At 33.2% G+C, this 21,683-nt stretch overlaps 1 protein-coding gene across 1 annotated transcript; it reads left to right on the plus strand.

Annotated features, from left to right (window-relative positions):
- Nucleotides 1-5,744: 5,744 nt before the first annotated feature.
- LOC134685335 (putative ammonium transporter 1) lies at nt 5,745-14,548 on the plus strand. The gene is made up of 11 exons (XM_063545017.1): nt 5,745-6,159; nt 8,194-8,283; nt 9,110-9,346; nt 9,727-9,824; nt 10,146-10,283; nt 10,645-10,875; nt 11,206-11,344; nt 12,169-12,263; nt 12,917-13,043; nt 13,560-13,673; nt 14,225-14,548. The coding sequence occupies exons 1-11, from the start codon at nt 6,078-6,080 to the stop codon at nt 14,416-14,418; spliced, it is 1,545 nt and encodes a 514-aa protein (XP_063401087.1). The 5' UTR covers nt 5,745-6,077; the 3' UTR covers nt 14,419-14,548.
- Nucleotides 14,549-21,683: the final 7,135 nt, after the last annotated feature.

The following is a 21,683-nucleotide window of genomic DNA, read 5'->3' on the forward strand; positions in this document are numbered from 1 at the left end:
TATGGACTTTCGAAATAGATTTTCCTCTGAGTTCGGTATTTTTGTGATTTTACTTTTTCCATTATAGGTTAAAGTACGGTCTTCAACACGGAGCCTTGGCTCACACCGAACAACAAGCTATAAAGGGCCCCAAAATTACTAGTGTAAAACCATTCAAACGGGAAAACCAACGGTCTTATCTATATAAACAAAACGAGAAACGAGAAACACGTATATATTACATAAACAAACGACAGCTACTGTACATCAGGGGCCGTGTCAACGAAGCTGTCCTAGGACTGAGACATGTCTTAGGATGGTCTTAGGACACGTCTTAGTCCTAAGTCGGGTTAACGAACGTCTCCTAAAATAAGATATGTCCTAAATTTGGTCCTAAAGTTAGGATATACAAATAGGTGTCTTAGGACAGTCCTAAAGGTTACATCGTCCTAAAACGTAATAAAAACAATAAATATGGCATAAACTCAATACTAAAAATACTAATACAATATTAAACTATCATAAGATAAAATTAATAAAAAAAAATGTTAAATGTTTGTTAAAGATTTAATTGTATTATATTAAATTATTTCGTGCTGCCTTTTTTGGAGCCAGAACAATACTATCATCATAAGCAACATATTTTAAATAATTCAAATATGGGGAAAAGTTTATAACTTCTTTTTTTTTACCTAATCCCGATTCGATATATGTAACGAAATCGAGTGGACATAAGGACAAAACTAGTTTATGTACTAAAATTGCAGCACGAATATCACAAAGTTTTGTAAACATTTACTTTTGTTTTCGTATTAAATTCATTTATATCTTTTATCATATTTAATAACGTATTTATATTTAAATGACATAGAAATTGAGTTAATTAAACAAGGAATAGAACCATATGAAGTAAAATTGTTAAATCTTTATCTTTTTATGTATGCTGATGATACAGTTCTCTTCAGCGAAAGTATTTCTGATTTACAAAAAAATGATATTCACTGTATATGATAGTTCATACAAGAATGGTCTTGATATTAATTTAAGAAAAACCAAAATAGTTGTTTTTCGTAACAAAGGTGTACTGAAAGAGAACGAAAAATGGTATTTGAATGGTAAAATGATAGAAATGTGTGATCAGTTTGTATATCTTGGTTTGTTATTAAACTATAACGGTACTTTTACTGTAACACAGAAAACACTATCTGAACAGGGTAGAAAGGCTACATTTTGTTTATTGAGTAAGATTTATGATGATTGTTATAACACTGAGACTTTGATGTCCCTTTTTGATACATATGTAACAAGTATTGTGAATTATGGTTGTGAAATATGGGGTTTCCATAAGGGAGCTGATATAGAAACGCTTCATTTGTATTATTTAAAAAGAATTTTGAAAGTGAGAAAAACGACTGTGAACCATATGGTGTATTTTGAACTTGGGCGTTTACCATTGTATGTTAATAGATATGTAAGAATGGTACGTTATTGGTTGAAGCTATTAGAATCTAATAATTGTATATTGAATAGTATTTATGAAGATATGTACGAATCTAGTTTTGTTAAACCGAATGACATACTAAACAGGTATGGATTTAATGATATATGGTTAGCACAAAGTGTTGGAAATAGTCAATTATTTTTGCATGAATTTAAAAAAAGAATTGTTGATAAATATATAGCCGAAGCCTTGTCATTTTTTGAAAACACTTCAAAATGTTATTTATATCAATATATACATGATGGACATACTTTGCAATTTTATTTGAATCGACCATTGAACAGTTTATATCAGTCATATGTAACTAAATATAGAATAAATTCACATTCACTTAATGTAGAAACTGGAAGATACTTTAATATTTCCAGAAATGAGCGTGTTTGTAATATGTGTAATAAGAAAGTCATCGAAGACGAATATCATTTTATATTAGAGTGTGATAAATATGTAAATGTCAGAAGTAAATATATTAAGATATATTATTACAGAAACCCATCTACCTTCAAATTAGTTCAATTACTATCTGTAAGAAATATTAAAGAATTAAATAATCTGGGTAAATATCTGTACGAGGCAGAGAAAATTCGTAATACTTGATTTTTGTTTTGTACCTTTATTACCAATGTAAATTATATGCCAAACTCCGCTATATATTAATGCTGTATATGTTTATGTTTATGTAAACTGTATAATTTGTGTATGTATTTAATCCTATGAGCTGTATATTTGCTTACGGAATAAAGAATTATTATTAGTATTCCGTAAAAACTTTAACTTTTATTTTGCGTTAATTGTTTTCTATATTAGAGTCAATCATACTCCCTCTCTTTACATATAGGTTCTAAAATACAATTCAATCTTTGTCATACAAATCTCTACATATATTTTCAATTAAATAAATGTGTTAGGATGGTCCTAGGACCATCGTAGTTAGGACAGTCCTAAGACAGCTTTGTTTTACATCCTAAGACATGTCTCAGACACGTCCTAAGACCATCCTAAATAATGTCCTAAGACCTATCTTAGGACATATCCTAGGATACTTTCATTGACACAGCCCCTCGGATTCCTGACTTAGGACAGGTGCAAACATTTGCAGCGGGATTAAACGTTTTAATGGATCCAAACCTTCTCCCTTTTTCTGAAACAATAGCATAACATCACAACATAGAAAAACATACGATAAAATATCAATTGGCAGACTTAACTCAATCAAAAAAACGTATGATTACACAATGAACGAATAAATTTGATCTGCAATATCTGAATACAAATGCACAGTTTATTAAATATTAGAGACAAACATTATCTTGTGTGATCGTTAAATAGACATATTTTTAAATTGCTTAATATTGACTTTGCGATTGAAATGTAATAACCATCAATTAAAAATGAACATGGCCCAAAATCTAGAAAAATAACCGTGAGAGTACAGTGTCAGGAACAAAAATACATCTGTCCATCCTGCGGCGAAGAAGATTCTTTAAATACCATAGGATGTAAAGGATGTATCACTAGCACTGTGTCGGCCTAACAAGAGCTGATATACATAAGCTTGGCACAAACTCACCATTTATCTGCTAGTCATGTAATGAAACTGATCTCTATGATCCAATGTCCGACAGCATTATATACAGTCCGCCAAAAGTTAAGCACCACCGAAATATAACTGGCAATATTTTTTTAACTATTGCGAAAAAAATATTAATGTTTGGTGTTATGATTTACATTCAACATACACTAAGAAAATCAATTACGACCAAAAAGATTGAACTCCGATAAAGCAGTCAAGCAACCTCCTATCAAATGTCATCTGCGCGTTTACAAATACACAGTTTCTCCAGGTGGTCGTATAAGTGTTCGTACATTGGTCAGTCGACTTCTCAGAGGCAACTGAAGAGCAAGTCTTGGTGTATAGAGACCTGTACTTACAGGAAGGCACTCCACCGTCAGGTTTTAATGGGATAATGACTATCTATGCTTGAACATAAGAAGCTGACAAAACACTCATTGTTCAGATGGTAGTCAGTTTCTTTTACTGCCAGTAGACGCCAAAATACGAATTTCGCGGGGAAACAAAACGGCCTATGACCAAAAACAATGTTTGCACAAGGACTGCATTCAGTGCTGGTAGTGTTCCAGTACGGGGTTGCTTCTTATACCGTTATAAGCTAGGTATGCATTTTCTGCAGGGTAGCATAAACGGACAGACAAACAGAGATTTGGAGCCTTAAAACATTGTAGTCCCTCATTTTAATAATCCCCCACTTGTGTCTACATTGCCAAGACTCTTGTACATGGACGACAACGCTAGAACACACAGAGCAAGGATTTTAACTGAGTCCAAAGAGCAACAAGCCATTTTCACTATTTTTTAGCCTTCCATGTCCCCATACATAAACCCTATCAAACATGTCTGAGATGCCATTGGCGGAAATCTCAATCACAGAGATCCACCTTCACATTATTTTGTCGATTTAAAAGTGGTATTTGTTGTATAATGCTTATACCGAGAATGAAACATCGTGTTTTGAAACTCTACCGGAAGTGGGGTTGTTATGCATGCTATTGACTCAAATGTTGTAATTAAAATTGCCAAACATACCAAAGCTTAAGTGTAGAAAGTTTTAATAATATTGGGTGATCATTTTTTGTAAGAAAATAAAATCAAAGTGAAACTTAAATTCTGTTTCTGAATTCAGTAATTTACACTATTTCTATGAACGGAAATTGTACATGCATAGAACCTTCATAAGTGACTAAAATTACATTTCTGGTTTGTTTATGGTATACATTAGCAAAATTGCTATATGATTGTTTTATTTTTTTCGTGGAATAATTGATTTTTTAAATTTGAAAAAAAATCTGTGCATTGAAAACAGGTGGTGCTTAACTTTTGGCGGACTGTATATATCCTTTATCTGCCAGTACAGAAGAAAGTTCGTTCTACTCAAAACATATTGTGTACCTAAATCTGTGACGAATGTGTCACAGGTGTGTCACATGAGTAATACCCATGTTTCTTGCCACGCATAGTACACATGCGTTTTTATAGCGTACACCATGTTTTCCCACCCGTACTCAAAACTTGATGATCTCTAGCTATAATACTACATCTTGCAGTCATCGGTGTGTTCTTTTTATTTAAAAAATGTTTCCAATTATCATTTATACATGTAATTTGTTATATATAGATGTTGTGTACGAGATGTAAGTTTGTACAAATTATAATTTGCACAGGGTTTTTGTACAAGTTATAAGTTTTTGACACCTACCTTCATTCAACAGGTGATACAGGTGTATCTTGTAAAATTTACCATTGTAATGTTTTAACTTCAAAATATTATACTTCAACGTATTCTCCTTGTCGTCAAACTGGAAATGAGGATACATGAATGGTTTAAATTCTAATTTTATTTTTTTCCTTATACCATATTCATCTCCATACAAAATCTGTGTGTGTTCTTATAATGTTTTTGTATCAATAGTCAGTATAAGACTGTATTATGAAGTTGTGAAAATATGATAGAAATATGCCTAGCAAAAGACTGTATACTTGCATCATGAATCCATTTGTGTTCAGCATGTCATAAAACACTGATAACTTGTACAAAAAATCTGTACAAATTATAATTTGTACAACATTACAACTTGTCACGGAACAATCATTGTTGTTTTTGTCCCTGTATATTAACAGTATGATACACGAAAAAGTGAGCAAAAGTTTTAATGTAGCTATTCTGCATTTCACTGCTGTGGTAGTTTTCCATAAGATATTTTTCTATTTAACACGCATTATACACAAACTCTGACTTATGCATGCATGTTGGAAGCATGATCACAACTTGTAACTTCTATAGTTGTTTGAAACTATAGAACCGTAACGACCTATAAATTCTTTATTTTTTCAATAAATTTAAAGTCTCAGTTTGACATTTTGTAAAAGATTTTGTAAAATCACTGTGTTTGTTATATTTGCAATATTTCACTAAGGAATTTTATGTGAAAAGTTTAAGTCAAGTTTAGAAGATTAAGCTAATCTTATTTCATGTTTTAATTATTTTTTCTCAATTAGCGACCTTTAATTCAATTTATCATGTTTAATCCCATAAATAAGTCTGTATTGTTAATTATTATCTATGTGCTATATTTTCTGTTACCCGTTAATTAGATATGTCACTCATTTAGAGACATAATTGTCAAGTTATTCAAGTATTTTTGGTTCGTTATATAATCTGTTTCGACATAGCAGATTGGATCTAGTTTTACTCTGAGTAATTCAACTCTGTACAATTGTATTACATGCTGAACTTATCAAATTTATACATCGCGCTAACTAGAGTAGTCGATTGTTGCAAGAGTTAATCTCAGAGTCAGAGTCCATGCAGACTATTATAGTCGTATTATTATTGTGTGTGTGTGGTTCCAGCTAAGCCAAAAATTACCCAGTCACAAGATACACCAAGTTTCTATTTGTGACATTTGGTTGCGACAACTGACTCTTCAAAAGACGGACATACTCGAGGGCAATACTACATGCGAAAAAGTGAACATTTTTCGATCACGGAATTCACCTATTTTATAGAGTCTGAGGAAAATGTCTACCATCATGGATCTTCAAATTATCAAAACGAATATTGACCAATTCTTTCTAGTAATCATGGGCATGTGCATTATATGTAAGTAAATTTTACAAACTAATTTAAATAGTTATAGGTGTATATATATATAAAAACAAATTAATTTGTTTTTCACTGATAAATCCATAATAACAGTTACTTAGTATCAATATATAAACGATCATGCAAATTTATAATTCAGTTACTTAGGTTGAAAAGTAAAATATAGCTACAGCTTGTCATCAGTTACACTGCTTAGAACTTGGTTTATTTTTACGGCAAAATAAAGATATACATAGCGTGATTTTTTAATCCCCTCTTCTGAATAGGTTCAGCAGATGGGGGCCCACCTAGATAAAAGATGGGAAATGTAAACCGCCACTTAAATAAACAGCTGTGGCACGAGCGCATGATACGCCCGTCGTCCGTGTGAAGTTTTATACAATAATCATAAACAGTTTCTAAGAAACGGTGCGACATGTGACCCCCCCCCTTTTTTTTTTTTTACTAAAAACTCAATTACTCTTAAATAAAATTTTGAATCATTATCAAAAAGTATGCAGATCTGTAGATTAATATATCTAAGAAGTGTGAAAAGTTTTAAGCAATAATCTTAAATCGTTTTTTGAGATACGGTGCGACATGTGAAAAAAACACACCCTTGTTTTAGTCCTGTAACTCAAAAAGTTTAAACCTTATTTTCACCAAAAAGTATACAGATCGTTTGACCATCATAAGATACAACTATGTTAAGTTTCATGAAATTTGAATAAGATGTTCTAAAGTTACGGTGCGACATGTTTACCCCGGACAGACGGACACTGGACATTATAGTATACCATAATACGCCCGCATTTTTTTACGGTCGTAAACAAATCGGTAATTTTGGTTAAGGTCCACCTAGATGAAAGGGGACATATGTGGACTGCCTCTGAAAAGTTAGGGTATGTTGCAAATGGACAAAATGTACGAACCCTTCAGAGTTGTTTGAAAGGTTCTTTCAGACAGCATTAGTCAATTTCTCTACACGAGACGTCTAACTTCATGTTCCGATTTCGACCAGGCATTGAGCACTACATGTACTTCTGCATCCCACCAAGGCTTTACTGCGGAACGGAAGACCATACTTCTGTACTCCAGGCAACCGTGGGGTACGGCCACCTCAGAAAATAGGGTAGACAATGCTTTGAATGATAGACATTCTTCCGTTTTAATGCTGACCGGTCTGTGTTTTTACTCCTTTGTATGGAGATACTGTTCTTGAATAAAAAGGAGCATACACGATCGCGAATTACAGCTGACATGCATCATTGTTAGAACTATACATGTATATTATATGACAGTTAACTTAAGGTGTAATACCACCAAATCATGGTACGTAACATCCGGTTGCATACGAAAGTAGGTCTAAAAAAATATTCCCTTGAATTTGACCGTTGTAGGTAATTAATCCTTCATTTTATTGCAGTAAAACTATTTCTGTGTCATAAACATATGTCTTGGGTATTTCAAAACACCATTATTTTTTATTTGTGATTTCTATAGAAAATTTTGTAATCTTGAGGTTATATGGTGCCTTAACCTTGTACACAGATAGAATAAGTGGATAAATTTGATTGGTTAACTTCCAATGATGGTTATTTTCTTATATGCAATGAAATGTTATGTGAAACTTTTTCTGTTGAACTGGACAGGATAAAACTTTACTCATGCCAAGTTATTCTTTATTTGAAACAAAGATAAATTCTGCACAATTTTTTGAAAAGTGCAAATTTAACAAACAGGAAAATCAATGGTGGTATTACACCTTAAGGAATCTATGAAGACGCTAGATTGTTTCAACTTTTTATTTTTATCAATTTGTCTCATTTTGCCTCCGAAAAATGCTTCATTTCATGAAGTTCTTTAATTATGAACTTTTGAAACACCAAGTAAATAAGGACATTAATAACGAAAAGGATAAAGGCATCCTAGTCTGAAGTCATGACAGTTCAGCGGCTACTGGTTGTTTGAACGAAACTAAGATCACTCTGTGCCATATTAGAGGCGTTATTGTTTTCAATAAAAATTGCTCTTACTTTCTTCTATTTTCAGTTATGCAATGTGGATTTGCATTCCTTGAAGCGGGAGCAGTACGGAGTAAAAATGTTACAAATATTTTGATTAAGAATGTTATGGACTCTTGTAAGTAAACTTTAATAAATGTTTCATTGTTATTTTGTTTTGTTTTTTTTTGTTACCTATTTTGACAGCTGACTCGGACTTCTTTTGAATTGAGTTTAACTGTTCGTATTGTTGCGTGTTTGATTATTCTACATTGGCTAGAGGTATCGGTAGAGGGTTGAGATCTCATGTTTCACCCCGCTGCATTTTTGCGCCTGTCTTAAGTTAGGATCATCTTTCCTTTGTTAGTCTTGTATGATTTTTTTTAAATTTTCGTTCATTTATATATATTTTGGAGTTTAGGCCGTCAATTATCACTAAAATAGTATACAGTTTTGTTCAGGGGCAAGATGAAGCACGCCACGGGTGCTGGATTTTCACGCTGTATTGAATACCCATTGGTTGCCCTCGGCTAGCTGTTTTATGCTCTTTGGGCGGGTTGTTGTCTCTTTGACACATTCCCCGTTTCCATTCGATCTCAATTTATTCGGCTTGCTGTGTTATGCTCTTTGGGCGGGTTGATGTCTCTTTGACACATTCCCCGTTTTCATTCGATCTCAATTTTATTTACCATGTTTAAACTTGATTTAATAAACTCTTGGAGAGTTGTCTCATTGGCACTGATGCTGAAACCGGTTTTTCCTTTTCTGAATTTTCTCATGTGACAATTTTGTCTTGTATGTTTATTGTTTCTTCTTCGGAACCATACTCACACACACGTACCCCTTACACACACACATTTGACATTTGTTGCATCCCTTTCCAACTCTTACCTTGAACCGTAAGTTCTAATGTATGTGTAGTATTTTGTGAGTATTAAGTAAATAAATACTTTTGACTATTTCAGTTGTTTCTGGTATTGCCTACTGGATATTTGGCTATGCGTTTGCCTATGGCGATGGTGGGACGGCACAGAAATTTATTGGTGCCACATATTTTGCATCATATGATATGCCGATGGACCAGTATGCAAGCTTTTTCTTTCAGTTCACATTCGCTGCAACGGCGGCTACCATTGTCTCGGGGGCTGTAGCAGAGAGATGCGAATTTATAGCTTATTTTGCCTACAGTTTCGTTATCACTGGTAATTCATTAAAAGTTATAAATACTTATATGTACATAAACCAAGTCTCCGACTTTTATCTACAGATTTTTTTCAATCAAACGAGAGACCTATACTATTGGCGTTATATGTGTCTGATCATGAAAGTAATAATGAGGCCTTTCAAATATGGTCCGAATTAACTAAAACTGATTAAAACAATTATAGAATTTTACATTGATCCAAAATATATTGTCCATGAACAAAATACACTTATATTAAAATAAATGATAATATCATTACAAAGACTTGATACAAAGTAACTAATATCACCGATTGTTTTATCACAACCAAAGAGATTATTAAGCTTATGGACTTTCAAACTGTTGAAACCTTTTCATATTTTCATACTACATTTTTAGGCTTTATTTACCCAGTCGTTACACATTGGGCATGGGGAAATGGATGGTTGGCAGACGGGTACGACTATGGTGGAGACATTGGACAAATTGCTTATCAGGTATTTTAAAATAATCTAATCCATACTTATTGGAAGAATTGATACACATTGTAGAAAAAAATCTTCTTAAATCCAAACGAATCGTTCATTCAGCATGCGTCAACTTTGGTATAGTAATTCCCTATATTTTTGTTTAAAACATATCCCACCTACAATGTATGATCAATAACGTACAGTCAAATAACAGTGATGACCCTTTGGAATGTCCTATGGAGATAAATGCTTGCAGACAATTTTTTATAGATTAGGTCCATTATTCTCTATCCCATCCAGACCCTCATAAATATACTGTGCTAATCTTATGTCTATCTTTATATTCAGGATTTTGCAGGCAGTGGCGTTGTTCATGTTCTGGGTGGTGTTTGTGCTTTTATTGGCGCTGCACTTTTAGGACCAAGAATTGGTCGATTCCAGAAAGGTTCTAATGTTGTCGGAACTCTGCGAGGACATTCCGTGCCGGTATGTAATCAATGCTTTTAAACAAATTATCCACTGTAAAAAAAAATATGTTTCATTAATATCGGATTTCAAATGGTCGCAAAAACAAATCATTGAGTTGATTTCAACAAGGATTTATATACGAAATCCTTAATTTCAATAACTGTAAAAAAAATCTTACTGGATACCAATATGATTTGTATAATGCTGTGTAATAAAAAAATCATATATTTGAATAAAAAAAGCAGAAGTTTATTTTCTTTTTTTATGTATACAGTATACACTTTTAAAAATGCATATCTTGTTTTAATTCTTTCATTTGATTTGTAAAGGCTGATGGTCATGTTGCACATATTCTTTAACACATTTGTCATGTTTGTAGATTGCTGCTCTTGGAGGTTTTGTTTTATTCTTTGGATTCTTGGCTTTCAATGGAGGATCACAGCTGACAATTAGTTCTGAGGGAGATGGCGCTGCAGTAGCTGTTTCGGTTGTCAATACAATAATATCTGCTTCCTTTGCTGCTTCCGGTTCGCTTATCATAAACAGATTACATATATTTGGAAATACATGGAGTTTACTTGTCACCATCAATGGAGCTTTAACGGGAATGGTAATATTTTCATACTTTTCAACAACAAAATTATTCCGACGGAATTTTTTTTCGGCAGAAAAATCACTGCGAACACGAGTGCAGTGGCCTTAGTTCAAAGTGTTGCTGCAACGTTGGAACCTTTTAATTTTCCTGATATTGATTGGTCCAGAAGTCATTTTGACTATACTGGTTGGTTCGATATCGATTGGTTCAGATGTCATTTACGAGGACACTAACGACTGAGAACCGCAATATATTAACTTCGTCAATTAACGAAATTTCGTTTATAATTCATTATAACAATATAAAGTAAAATTTGCGTTATTGGATTGTTCTCTTTCTACTTAGGTTGCTGCCTGTGCTGGGTGTAACCAGATGCATCCTTGGAGTGCTGCTGTGCTTGGCTTGTTTGCAGCTATGGCTTATACATTATGGTCTACAGTCATGAAAAAACTTAACATCGACGATCCTTTAGACGCAGTTGCAGGTAGGATGGAGATGTGACGAAGTGGTCACTATCATGTTTTTTCTAGTGCAACATCTTTCGAATGAAAAAAAGTTAAGGGGTTGTGACATTCATATATATACTTATACCTTATAATTGATAGAATTTCCCGATTCATGTGATTACAGGGATACATTATTCGTTATAAGTCTCAACCTTCCAGTGACTGTTGGGTTAGGTTTTAATCTTTCGTTATAAGTCTCAACCTTTCCAGTGACTGTTGTGTTAGGTTTTAATCTTTCGTTATAAGTCTCAACCTTTCCAGTGACTGGTGGGGTAGGTTTAAAACTTTCGTTATAAGTCTCAACCTTTCCAGTGACTTATGTGTTAGGTTTTAATCTTTCGTTATAAGTCTCAACCTTTCCAGTGACTGTTGGGTTAGGTTTAAATCTTTCGTTATAAGTCTCAACCTTTCCAGTGACTGTTGTGTTAGGTTTTAATCTTTCGTTATAAGTCTCAACCTTTCCAGTGACTGTTGTGTTAGGTTTTAATCTTTCGTTATAAGTCTCAACCTTTCCAGTGACTGTTGGGTTAGGTTTTAATCTTTCGTTATAAGTCTCAACCTTTCCAGTGACTGTTAAGTTAGGTTTTAATCTTTCGTTATAAGTCTCAACCTTTCCAGTGACTGTTGGGTTAGGTTTTAATCTTGCGAAAACAAACATAAATGTATATTAAACTACATGCGCAGTTGTACGTGGAAAGTAATATATAACAGTACGGTTTTATAGAATGATAGTAGACCATTTTCAGAACAGTCAGAGTGTTTTATTAAACGATTGCCTAAAACAAACTTTTATTTCTTTCAGTACATTTTGGAGGAGGTATTACCGGTGTAATCATGATTGCTTTCCTGGATAAAGATGACGGCATACTGTTTAACTGGGACAAAAAGTCTGGTCTGGTAAGTAAATATAATTATCAGTTGCATTGTTTCATATGTATTTATCGTCATGTATCCTAAACAGCTCAAAAGTAAATATACGCGATGAAGTGTTCTCATTGTTGAAAGTCGTTGACATCCACTTCATTTGAACTTTGGTGGAGAGTTGTCTCATTGGCAATCATACACATCGGCTTTTTTTAATATTATATAGATAACTTCTAGATTAATTTGTTTTATATACAAAGTTCGTCTCCAGTATCCTTCCATAATTTTGATTGACAGCTATATAATGACCGCTTACTTAACAGTTAATCTGGAAGGATGCAACATTAATGTATTTAATAAATGAGGGAGAAGATACTATAAGGACAAATGAAAACTAGAAGTTGAAGATAAACAGACATTACAATATCCAAAAGAAAAAACCACGAGTGTAAAAACAAGTTATAAAACATCAAATTTCCGATTTAGCGAAATTTGGTGATATGTCGCATAAATTGATTTTAAGCTATGTATTCTGCGACGATGGTTTTCCACTTCTCCTTTGAATGAAGTAATGTTTAAATACACTATTTACTATCAATATATCTTTACGTTTCTTGACTTGTCATTGCCATCTTGATTATTTAATAATATTCTAGTAAAAAAAAAGTATTTATAATATTTTACAGAAACTTGGATGGCAATTTGTTGGATTAGCTGCTATTATAAGCTGGTCAGCTTTATCTTCCCTGTTGATATTTGGTATCCTTAAATGTTTCGGAGTGCTTAGAGTATCTCGGGAAATTGAAGATAAAGGTGAGTATCGTTTTCTTAATATTTTATTTGTATTAAGCTGAATAATACCAATATTCATTTAATTTTACATATAAATACTTGATGTCTTCATTGGTGTTCTTTTTATTTTCAATTTTCTTGTAGTCAGACTTAAGATAGGTACATGTCTTGTGACTACCAAAATAGCGGCTTTTATGTAATTGATTACGTTATATGGTATAGTCATGCACATGCCATAATGTTCTAGTCAAACTTTTTTATTTATCAAACAATCTTTCATTCATCTAAAAGCAGAGGTGGATCCAACCATTTTAAAAGAGTGGTTCCAACCCAGGATAAAAGGGGAGTTCCAACTATATGTCCCCATTCAGTAGCATTGTCCCCATTCAGTAGCATTGATTGTCAATAAAGCGATGTTTCAACCCCGGAACCCCTGGATCCCCCCTCCCATCCACTGTAAAAATAACCCCCATTACCCACCTGTTTTGGTTTCTAAATAGACCAGATGATTAACATATGTATATTTCCTGTATTTAGGTTTAGATATTCCGAAACATAATGAGCCTGCCTATCCTGTGGAGGCCTATGGACATGGACACATAGAGAAGTTAATACAAATCTTAGAAACACAAACTATGGTTGTAACTCAAGGTAATCAGCTTGTTTTTCTTGCAAAAAGTTCAGAACTTTGTTTGCCAGAATATCATTCCTAGAACCTTAATAATTAGGTGCTAAATATATGTTATTGGTAAGATAACAGATAAATTAAGAAAAAGCTGAAGGCACAACATTAAATAAAGTTGAAGATCGTAAATATAGCTTCATACTGAAAGGGATTTATTGATGGATGGGTTGTTGTTGTTTATTTTACGTCCAGTGGCAAATATTTCTAAAAAATTAAGACATGAAACAAATTAACATTTAATAAATCTAAAAGGTATGATGTGTTAAGTGGCTTGAAATTTGAACTGGCACTTGCAACAAGTAATCGTTATTTTTTTTTCTTTAATCATATATAACTCAAATCACTAGAATAAAATCAACTTTTCTTAATGTCTGATTGCATTTAGTATGATATTTTAAACAGGTGAATAAATTATATCTATTCAAACCAAATCGATGTTTAAATTGGTAAGGTATGCTTTGTTGTTTTCTTGGGATATTGTTTTTTTTAACAGTTTCAAATTTACAATCTTTTTCAGGATACTCAAAAATGGCATATAAAAACGAGTCATTCACAATTGAGAGCGAATTTCAAGATAAAGGTGTTTATGAATCACCGGAAACTTCTGAGGCTGTAAGAATTAGGAATGGAACTCCTTCAAATGGACACCGTACAGTACTAACAATAAGTAACGGAACAACACCGTCTAATGCTGATCCGAATAGAATGTAAAAAAATATGAAAGCTAATTGTACCAATCGGCAATCATCGGGTGACTCCGGTACGGAATCGGCCGAGTAGTGACGATTGCTAATTGTACTTTATGGAATGATGACTCAAGACCAGACACAGGTTACAGACCATTCTAACATGACGTCCTTCAAACGCTTTGAGTACACACCCGTGGTAAAATATGAATATATTTCATGGGCTGTTCCCATTGTACCCCCACGTCATATGTTTTTTAATGAATGAGCGACTCGACGTCATAGAACAATGACGTCAGACTATAAGCAATTTACGGGAAAATACACGCTTGTGAAACGGAAAATCATCACAACAAGGAAACGTTAATAAATGATGCTAAAATGAGTTATATTAGCCGTTTTTGTATATATATGAGACATATAAGTACAATAATAATTAGATTCATCTAAAATTATCTAAATATGTTATTATAAATAGTTTAAGTATCATCATTTATTCAGTTTGCTCCGTTATTTTACGTCAATTTAATAGTGCGTTTATATATTGGAACGGCAAATAATGCCATCACCTAGAGCGCTTCGATCCAAAAAAAATGCCGTATTTGTCCTATTAGAATCGAAATAATTCATGGGGGCTTGAATATAATTATCTAGATTTTACCACGGGTTGTCCCTTTATGCCGATATTTTACCCCTCGCTATCGCTCAGGGTAAAATATTTGTCATAAAGGGCCAACCCGTGGTAAAATCACGATATATTCAAGCCCCCATGAATTATTTCTTAATTATATCTATTTGGTGATGGATAAAATGCAATATTTATTTTTATAATATAAATTCACTGCAAAGCTGTGAAATATATTAATGTAGTCTAAGATTAATGTACAAGTGCTGCAAAATGTTAATATGTTCAATAAAATGGATAATTAATGTATTATATATTTCTTCATTTCAATACTAAATATCTTAGTTCGATCTATTTGTATAAAAAAAAAACAGTTAACCCTCGTTGACTCAAACTCGGTTGACTCGAAATTTGGGATGAGTCGAAGTTTTCACGTGGTCCCGAACTTTGTTCCATATAAATGTTTGTATTTCGACTCCTGTTGAGTCGAAATTGGATGAGTCGAAATTTCGGTCGAGTCCCAAGGTTAACAAAAGTATTCAAAATTTATTATTTATCTCGATCTAATGCACATATGTCAAAATATGATCTCCGATTTTTTTTTTTTTTTATTTGTTTGAATTTTAACGTCACTTTTAAGCACCGCATTTAGGCTATTTCGTGGCGGTCAGTTTTTATGATCTCCGGAGTTTGTATTTGTAAATATGTGATATTTATGTCAACAGCATATAGAAGTGCCTGGATTTGGGTCCTTTAGGCCAAAAAAATATGTGTTTCAACTAACTCTATACCTACCCTATTTTTTAGTGTCTACCCTAACACTTGTTATGCCTCTTTGGAACAAGGACTGTAAAAGTCAGACTAACTTCCCTAGTAGTTACCAGGTTAAGGATGTTTGTTAAATAAAATAACATTGCATTTACCTACCTACATGTACCCTATTTGTCGAGCCTGTAACTTTTGTTGCAGAAAGCTCGACATTGGGATAGTGATCCGGCGGCGGCGTTAACCAACTTCTTAAAAGCTTTATATTTTAGAAGGTGGAAGGCCTGGATGCTTCATACTTTGTATATAGATGCCTCATGTTACGAACTTTCCGTCAGTCAATTGTCCAATGTCCTTGACCTTATTTCATGGTTCAGTGACCACTTGAACAAAAGTTGATTTTTTTGTAATGTTAAATTCTCTCTAAATTATTATAAGTAATAATATACCTTTATTTGGTATGTGCGTAGCTTGCAAGGTCCTCATGCCGGTCAGACAGTTTTCACTTGACCTCAACCTCATTTCATGGATCAGTGAACAAGGTAAAGTTTTGGTGGTCAAGTCCATATCTCAGATACTGTAAGCAATTAGTCTAGTATATTCGGTGTATAGAAGGACTGTAAGGTGTACATGACCAACTGGCAGGTGTCATCTGACCTTGACCTCATTTTCATGGTTCAGTGGTTATAGTTAAGGTTTTGTGTTTTCATGTCTGTATTTCTAATACTATATATATATATATATATATATAAGTACGTCTGAGTCAGTGACAACCCTACAACAGATGTATCCATCGGATCGCCATCAATGATGGTGATACATGGCTGTGTACATAATGTATATACAACTCGTCTAAACATCAACCCAACAATGTTTGCTTTCGCAAATTTTTGGTTCTTCCCTCGCCGGGATTCGAACCCATGCTACTGTGATATCGTGACACCAAATCGCCTGCACTGCAGCCGTCCCGCTAGACCACACGACCACCTGGGCTCTCAAAAAAAGAGCTTTCGGTGGGCATATGTTACCTTTCCACGTCAGTTTTAATCTAGCGGCGTACTACAGTACATGATATATAAGGCATGAAGATGTTATTGTTACAGATCAGCTAAATTATCTATAGTAAAGGATCCTACAAATTAATGTAAGATACAGTCACAGAAAATAATTATATTCATAAGTACGTCTGAGTCAGTGACAACCCTACAACAGATGTATCCATCGGATCGCCATCAATGATGGTGATACATGGCTGTGTACATGATCCTTTACTATAGATAATTTAGCTGATCTGTAACAATAACATCTTCATGCCTTATATATCATGTACTGTAGTACGCCGCTAGATTAAAACTGACGTGGAAAGGTAACATATGCCCACCGAAAGCTCTTTTTTTGAGAGCCCAGGTGGTCGTGTGGTCTAGCGGGACGGCTGCAGTGCAGGCGATTTGGTGTCACGATATCTATGCAATAGGTCAACTATATTTGGTGTATGTAATGATTGTAAGGTGTACATGTCTAGCTTACATGTGTCATCTGACATGGACCTCATTTTCATGGTCCAGTGGTTATAGTTTAGTTTTTTCAGTTTTGGTCTATTTTTCTAATACTATATGCAATAGGTCAACTATATTTGGTGTATGGAAATATTTTATGATCTACATGTCAGTCGCGCAGCTTTTATTTGATCTTGACCTCATTTTCATGGTTCATTGCTAAGTGTTAAGGCAGCAACCATTTGATTTCCTGGGGGGCAGGGGGGGCTATGTTTTTTTTTTGGAAAAAAAAGTTGGTTTCCAGTTTTTGGAGAAAAAAATAATTTGTTTTTCATTCTGAGAAAAAAAATTGTTTGTTTCATCCTCAGCTTGCACTATATGTCATGCTAAAATTGAAAGAAAAAAATGTTTTCGACTTGTCGGGAAGAAAAGAGATTGTTTTTCGGCGCAGAAATTTGTCCAGAAAAAAACAAAAAAACATAGCCCCCCAGAAAATCAAATGGTTGCTGCCTAAGTACTAAGTATTTGTGTTTGGTCTTTTTTTCTTAATTTATAAACAATAGGTCAACACTATATTTGTTGTATTGAAGAATTGTTTGGGTGATATAAACAGTTTCGTATAAAAAAAAAACGTTATTCCCCGACTAGAAATAACCATGGAGGGAAACTCCTGTTTATTTACTTACTTGGTGAAAAAGTATCATGTTTTTGGTATTTGATTGTAAAAATTAGTTATTTAGCTTTCAATTAAACCAGGTTGAATGATTGAAATAATTTAAAAATTATATTAAATATACATATTCGAGAGAAGACAACACTGTAAACAGCCTGTTTTTTTCAGCAGTGAAAATTGAAAACTTATTTGCAGCCATTGTAGCTCTTTTCGGAGCAGGAGACCGTACCCTGAAACAAAATGTTTTTGAAAGGCCAGGTAAACACCTACAAAATTCATACAGTTTTGATTATGAAAAATGTGCATGGATCATGTCTTCATGGGTGTGCACATGACCTGATTTCAAGTTTTTTATGTAAAAATAATACCCCCCCTCCCCATGTTCATTGGAGGAAATGTTTATAATATATTAAAAGTACACATTATTTTTATTTCATTATAAACTAGAGAACATTCTTATTCCAGTGACATCTAGTTTTATACAAGTATCTTTACTAATCAGTCCACCAGTAAGGGTCACATATGCATGGTCCCTCAAAATATGACGTCATAGAAAAAACTGTTGATTACACCCTTAGCTGTACATGTCTGCCTGGCATGGTTCATTTGACCTTGACCTCATTTTCATGGTACACCAATCAATGTTTAGTTATCTTTGTTAATGTTGATTTTATGTGACAGTTGTAACAAAGCTTTATATTTAAGACTATCAACATAATATCAATGATTAGTTAAGAAGGCGAGACATTTCAGCGTGTGCACTCTTGTTGTCATAACACATCTATTATTTTTATTTGCCTTATACAGTCTTTGTTTTATTTGTTGGAACATTTTTTTCTATGCTTTATTTGTTTAAGCTTCAGCTAGTTGAAACTAAAATATATACTTGTTCAGCGGCAATGGATGTCACACGAAATTCCGAAATTCCGCATATAAAAGACCGCCTTTCCTATAAAACACCACCAAAAACAAAACACCACCAAAAACAAAACTTTCAGTATATATACTCACAATTTACCCTATACAATATGTATAAAGAATAAAAAAATTAAAAAAAATTAGATGTGGTATGATGGCCAATAACAACTATCAAAGGATAAAGACATTAAAGAAATTTTTAGTATCCATACGACTTTCATCAATTGGCAAATCTGGTACTAAAAATTGTCAAATGTAAAAAGCCCCTAGATGAATAAATTTAATAAAACACAATTCAAAAGGAAAACAACAGCCTGATTAATGAAAAAAAACTATAATTTAGAAACAAAAATAACAGACAAACAACAAACAAACCACCAAAGGAAAACAAGCTCCTGGATTTTGATAGCACTGAACATGCAGACTGCAGCGGAGGTAAACAATTTTGAAACGCTAAAAATGCCTAACTTGGGACAATGATGTAACAATACGACTTTAAAAAAACTGGCCAAAATTAGTTGGAACGGGTTCCATAGGCTCATTCGATCGGTTTATATGTAATCACAAAAAAAAAAAAAAAAAAAAAAAGACAAAATGCAAAATGCAAAAAGTGCCTACCTAACATTACCCACAGTTACTAGGGATACTAGCTCAAAGCCCAATTGCCACTTAGTATACGCAGGAAGAAGAGATGACAATCCATTTACCTTATATATGGTCTAAATTTTCCGTCAGATATATTTGCATCGTCTTTGGTCCCGTTTGCATAGTCCAAATAAGTCTTTAAATATATATATATATATACTACAACAGGCGAAACATTCAAGTGTATACGCGCTCTTTCAATTAATTCTGTTTCTTTTTCCTTTTCCTTTGTTCAAACAAGGGTTTCCATAGCTGTTAGTCTTTATTATACAAATCTTTGGTTCAAATATGAATTCAGCTCTGGAGAAAAAATGAAGCTGTAGTGGAATCGTGTTGTTTCGAAGTTTCAAATAAGTCGAGGTATTTTGTCAGTCCCATGCAGTAAAATTCCGATTAGATCAATGTATTTTTAACTCTGATGAATCTTGAATGTGTAATCCACAGAATGACACAATTTCGACCCCGATCCGACTGTAGCCTTTCCTGTTAGTTCTACTAACCGCATGTTGAATGGATAAAAGCAAAATAATCATAATGTATTTAACTACATACATACGAAAGGCAGATGTTTGAAAGTATTATTATGCAGGAAGCATAATTATACTTTTTTTTTGTAGAAAAACTGTGTTTTCTTTGAGTTTATCAATTGAGAAGAACAACAATCTATTCTGACGATTCACTGATTTGTTATAAATCCCAGGGGAATATTATATTTTTTTCAAACCGAAAGAACCTTATAGAGCGGAGGAAACCATCGGCTGCAAATTGTTATCCATGTATAACCACTTTTGTAGTTAAAACAAGTCTTGTGATATTGACCATCGGGATTTATTTTTTAATAGTTTAATTTCTGTCTGCTGTTTAAATTTACTTTGTATTCTATGTATGTTTTTAAGAAATCATCATTCATGAGAGTCGGCTGGTGTTTTAGTTGTGTTGACCTTGTCCTTCTGATGACCATTGTGTGCTCTTCCAACTGGTCGTTCTTTTTATATAACTTACAATGAGGGGTCCATCGAAGATTTTAGTTGCGGATCCAGAAATTTTAAAATTAAAAGAGGCATCACAATTTTTTAAAAATGTGACTGAAAACACTGAAATGTTTTATGCATGTACAAGGAGCTGGCAAATAGCTAGGCAATTAATATATAGTCTTCTATAAGAAGTCAACTGACAAATTATATCATTCAAACGAAAAAAATTTGTAAATCGCAACTTGTCTAACATGTTTGCCATTAAAATCTATGCCAGTTTCAATGATAACAGCCTAAAATATGAAAACTGGGCAAGGATAGTCACTCAATGCCAACAACTTCCAACTAATAGTGACTTCAACTCCATTTGGAGTAAGTGTAAGACGACCGTCAGGATATAACTGCTTCGAAGTCTTGTAATGATTATCGCTTTTTTCTGATCAAGGAGATAATATGATGCCTACTTGTTCTTATTAAAGTTTGTCACATTCTAGTTTAGTTTCTAAGAAATAAGTTAAAACACCAAAATTTGTCAAAAATCGTCAATATTGAAGATAATCACTCATATAAGTCAATTTATCAACATAATCATTTGTAGTTCTTGTTATGGTTATCAATTATGCTGTTCAAAGTTTTCAGTCTCTCAAATTAATGTATTTGCGGAAATCTTCTTTAACGCCAAAATCAGGTAAAAAATCGTTTTTAACTTGAAGGACCATTACAAGAAGTCAATTGACAATTTCAATTGTTGTTTTGTATGATGGTCTTACTAGATGTTGTATTTTTGTATACTTCGATTTTTTGAAGCGTCCTTTGAACATAACGCTTATATGCTGAAACTGCTAATGTATTATTTTACTTTCGTCTGTAATAATGTTAAGCCAGGTTGCATTAACTATTTCGTTTTATTATCCAGATTCTCGGAAATCACTTTTCTCTAATACATTCTGTCTATCATAGTCTTTTTCTATTCATATTTCCGTATTTGGTTTCGTTTTGGTATGAACACATTTTTATAAGGAAATATTTTTGTTTAGCTTTTGAACTAATTTTTAAACATATTTGCCTGTTCATAATAAATCAATCTTAAAGGCAAGGAATTTAAATCTAGATTTATTTTGTCTTTTTCACTTTGTTAATTTTAAAGCTTCTATAATGACTCTTAATGAGCCTTTCTTGACGAAAGGCTTTTTT

This window comes from Mytilus trossulus, chromosome 9 (assembly GCF_036588685.1).
Source record: "Mytilus trossulus isolate FHL-02 chromosome 9, PNRI_Mtr1.1.1.hap1, whole genome shotgun sequence".
Taxonomy (NCBI): domain Eukaryota; kingdom Metazoa; phylum Mollusca; class Bivalvia; order Mytilida; family Mytilidae; genus Mytilus; species Mytilus trossulus.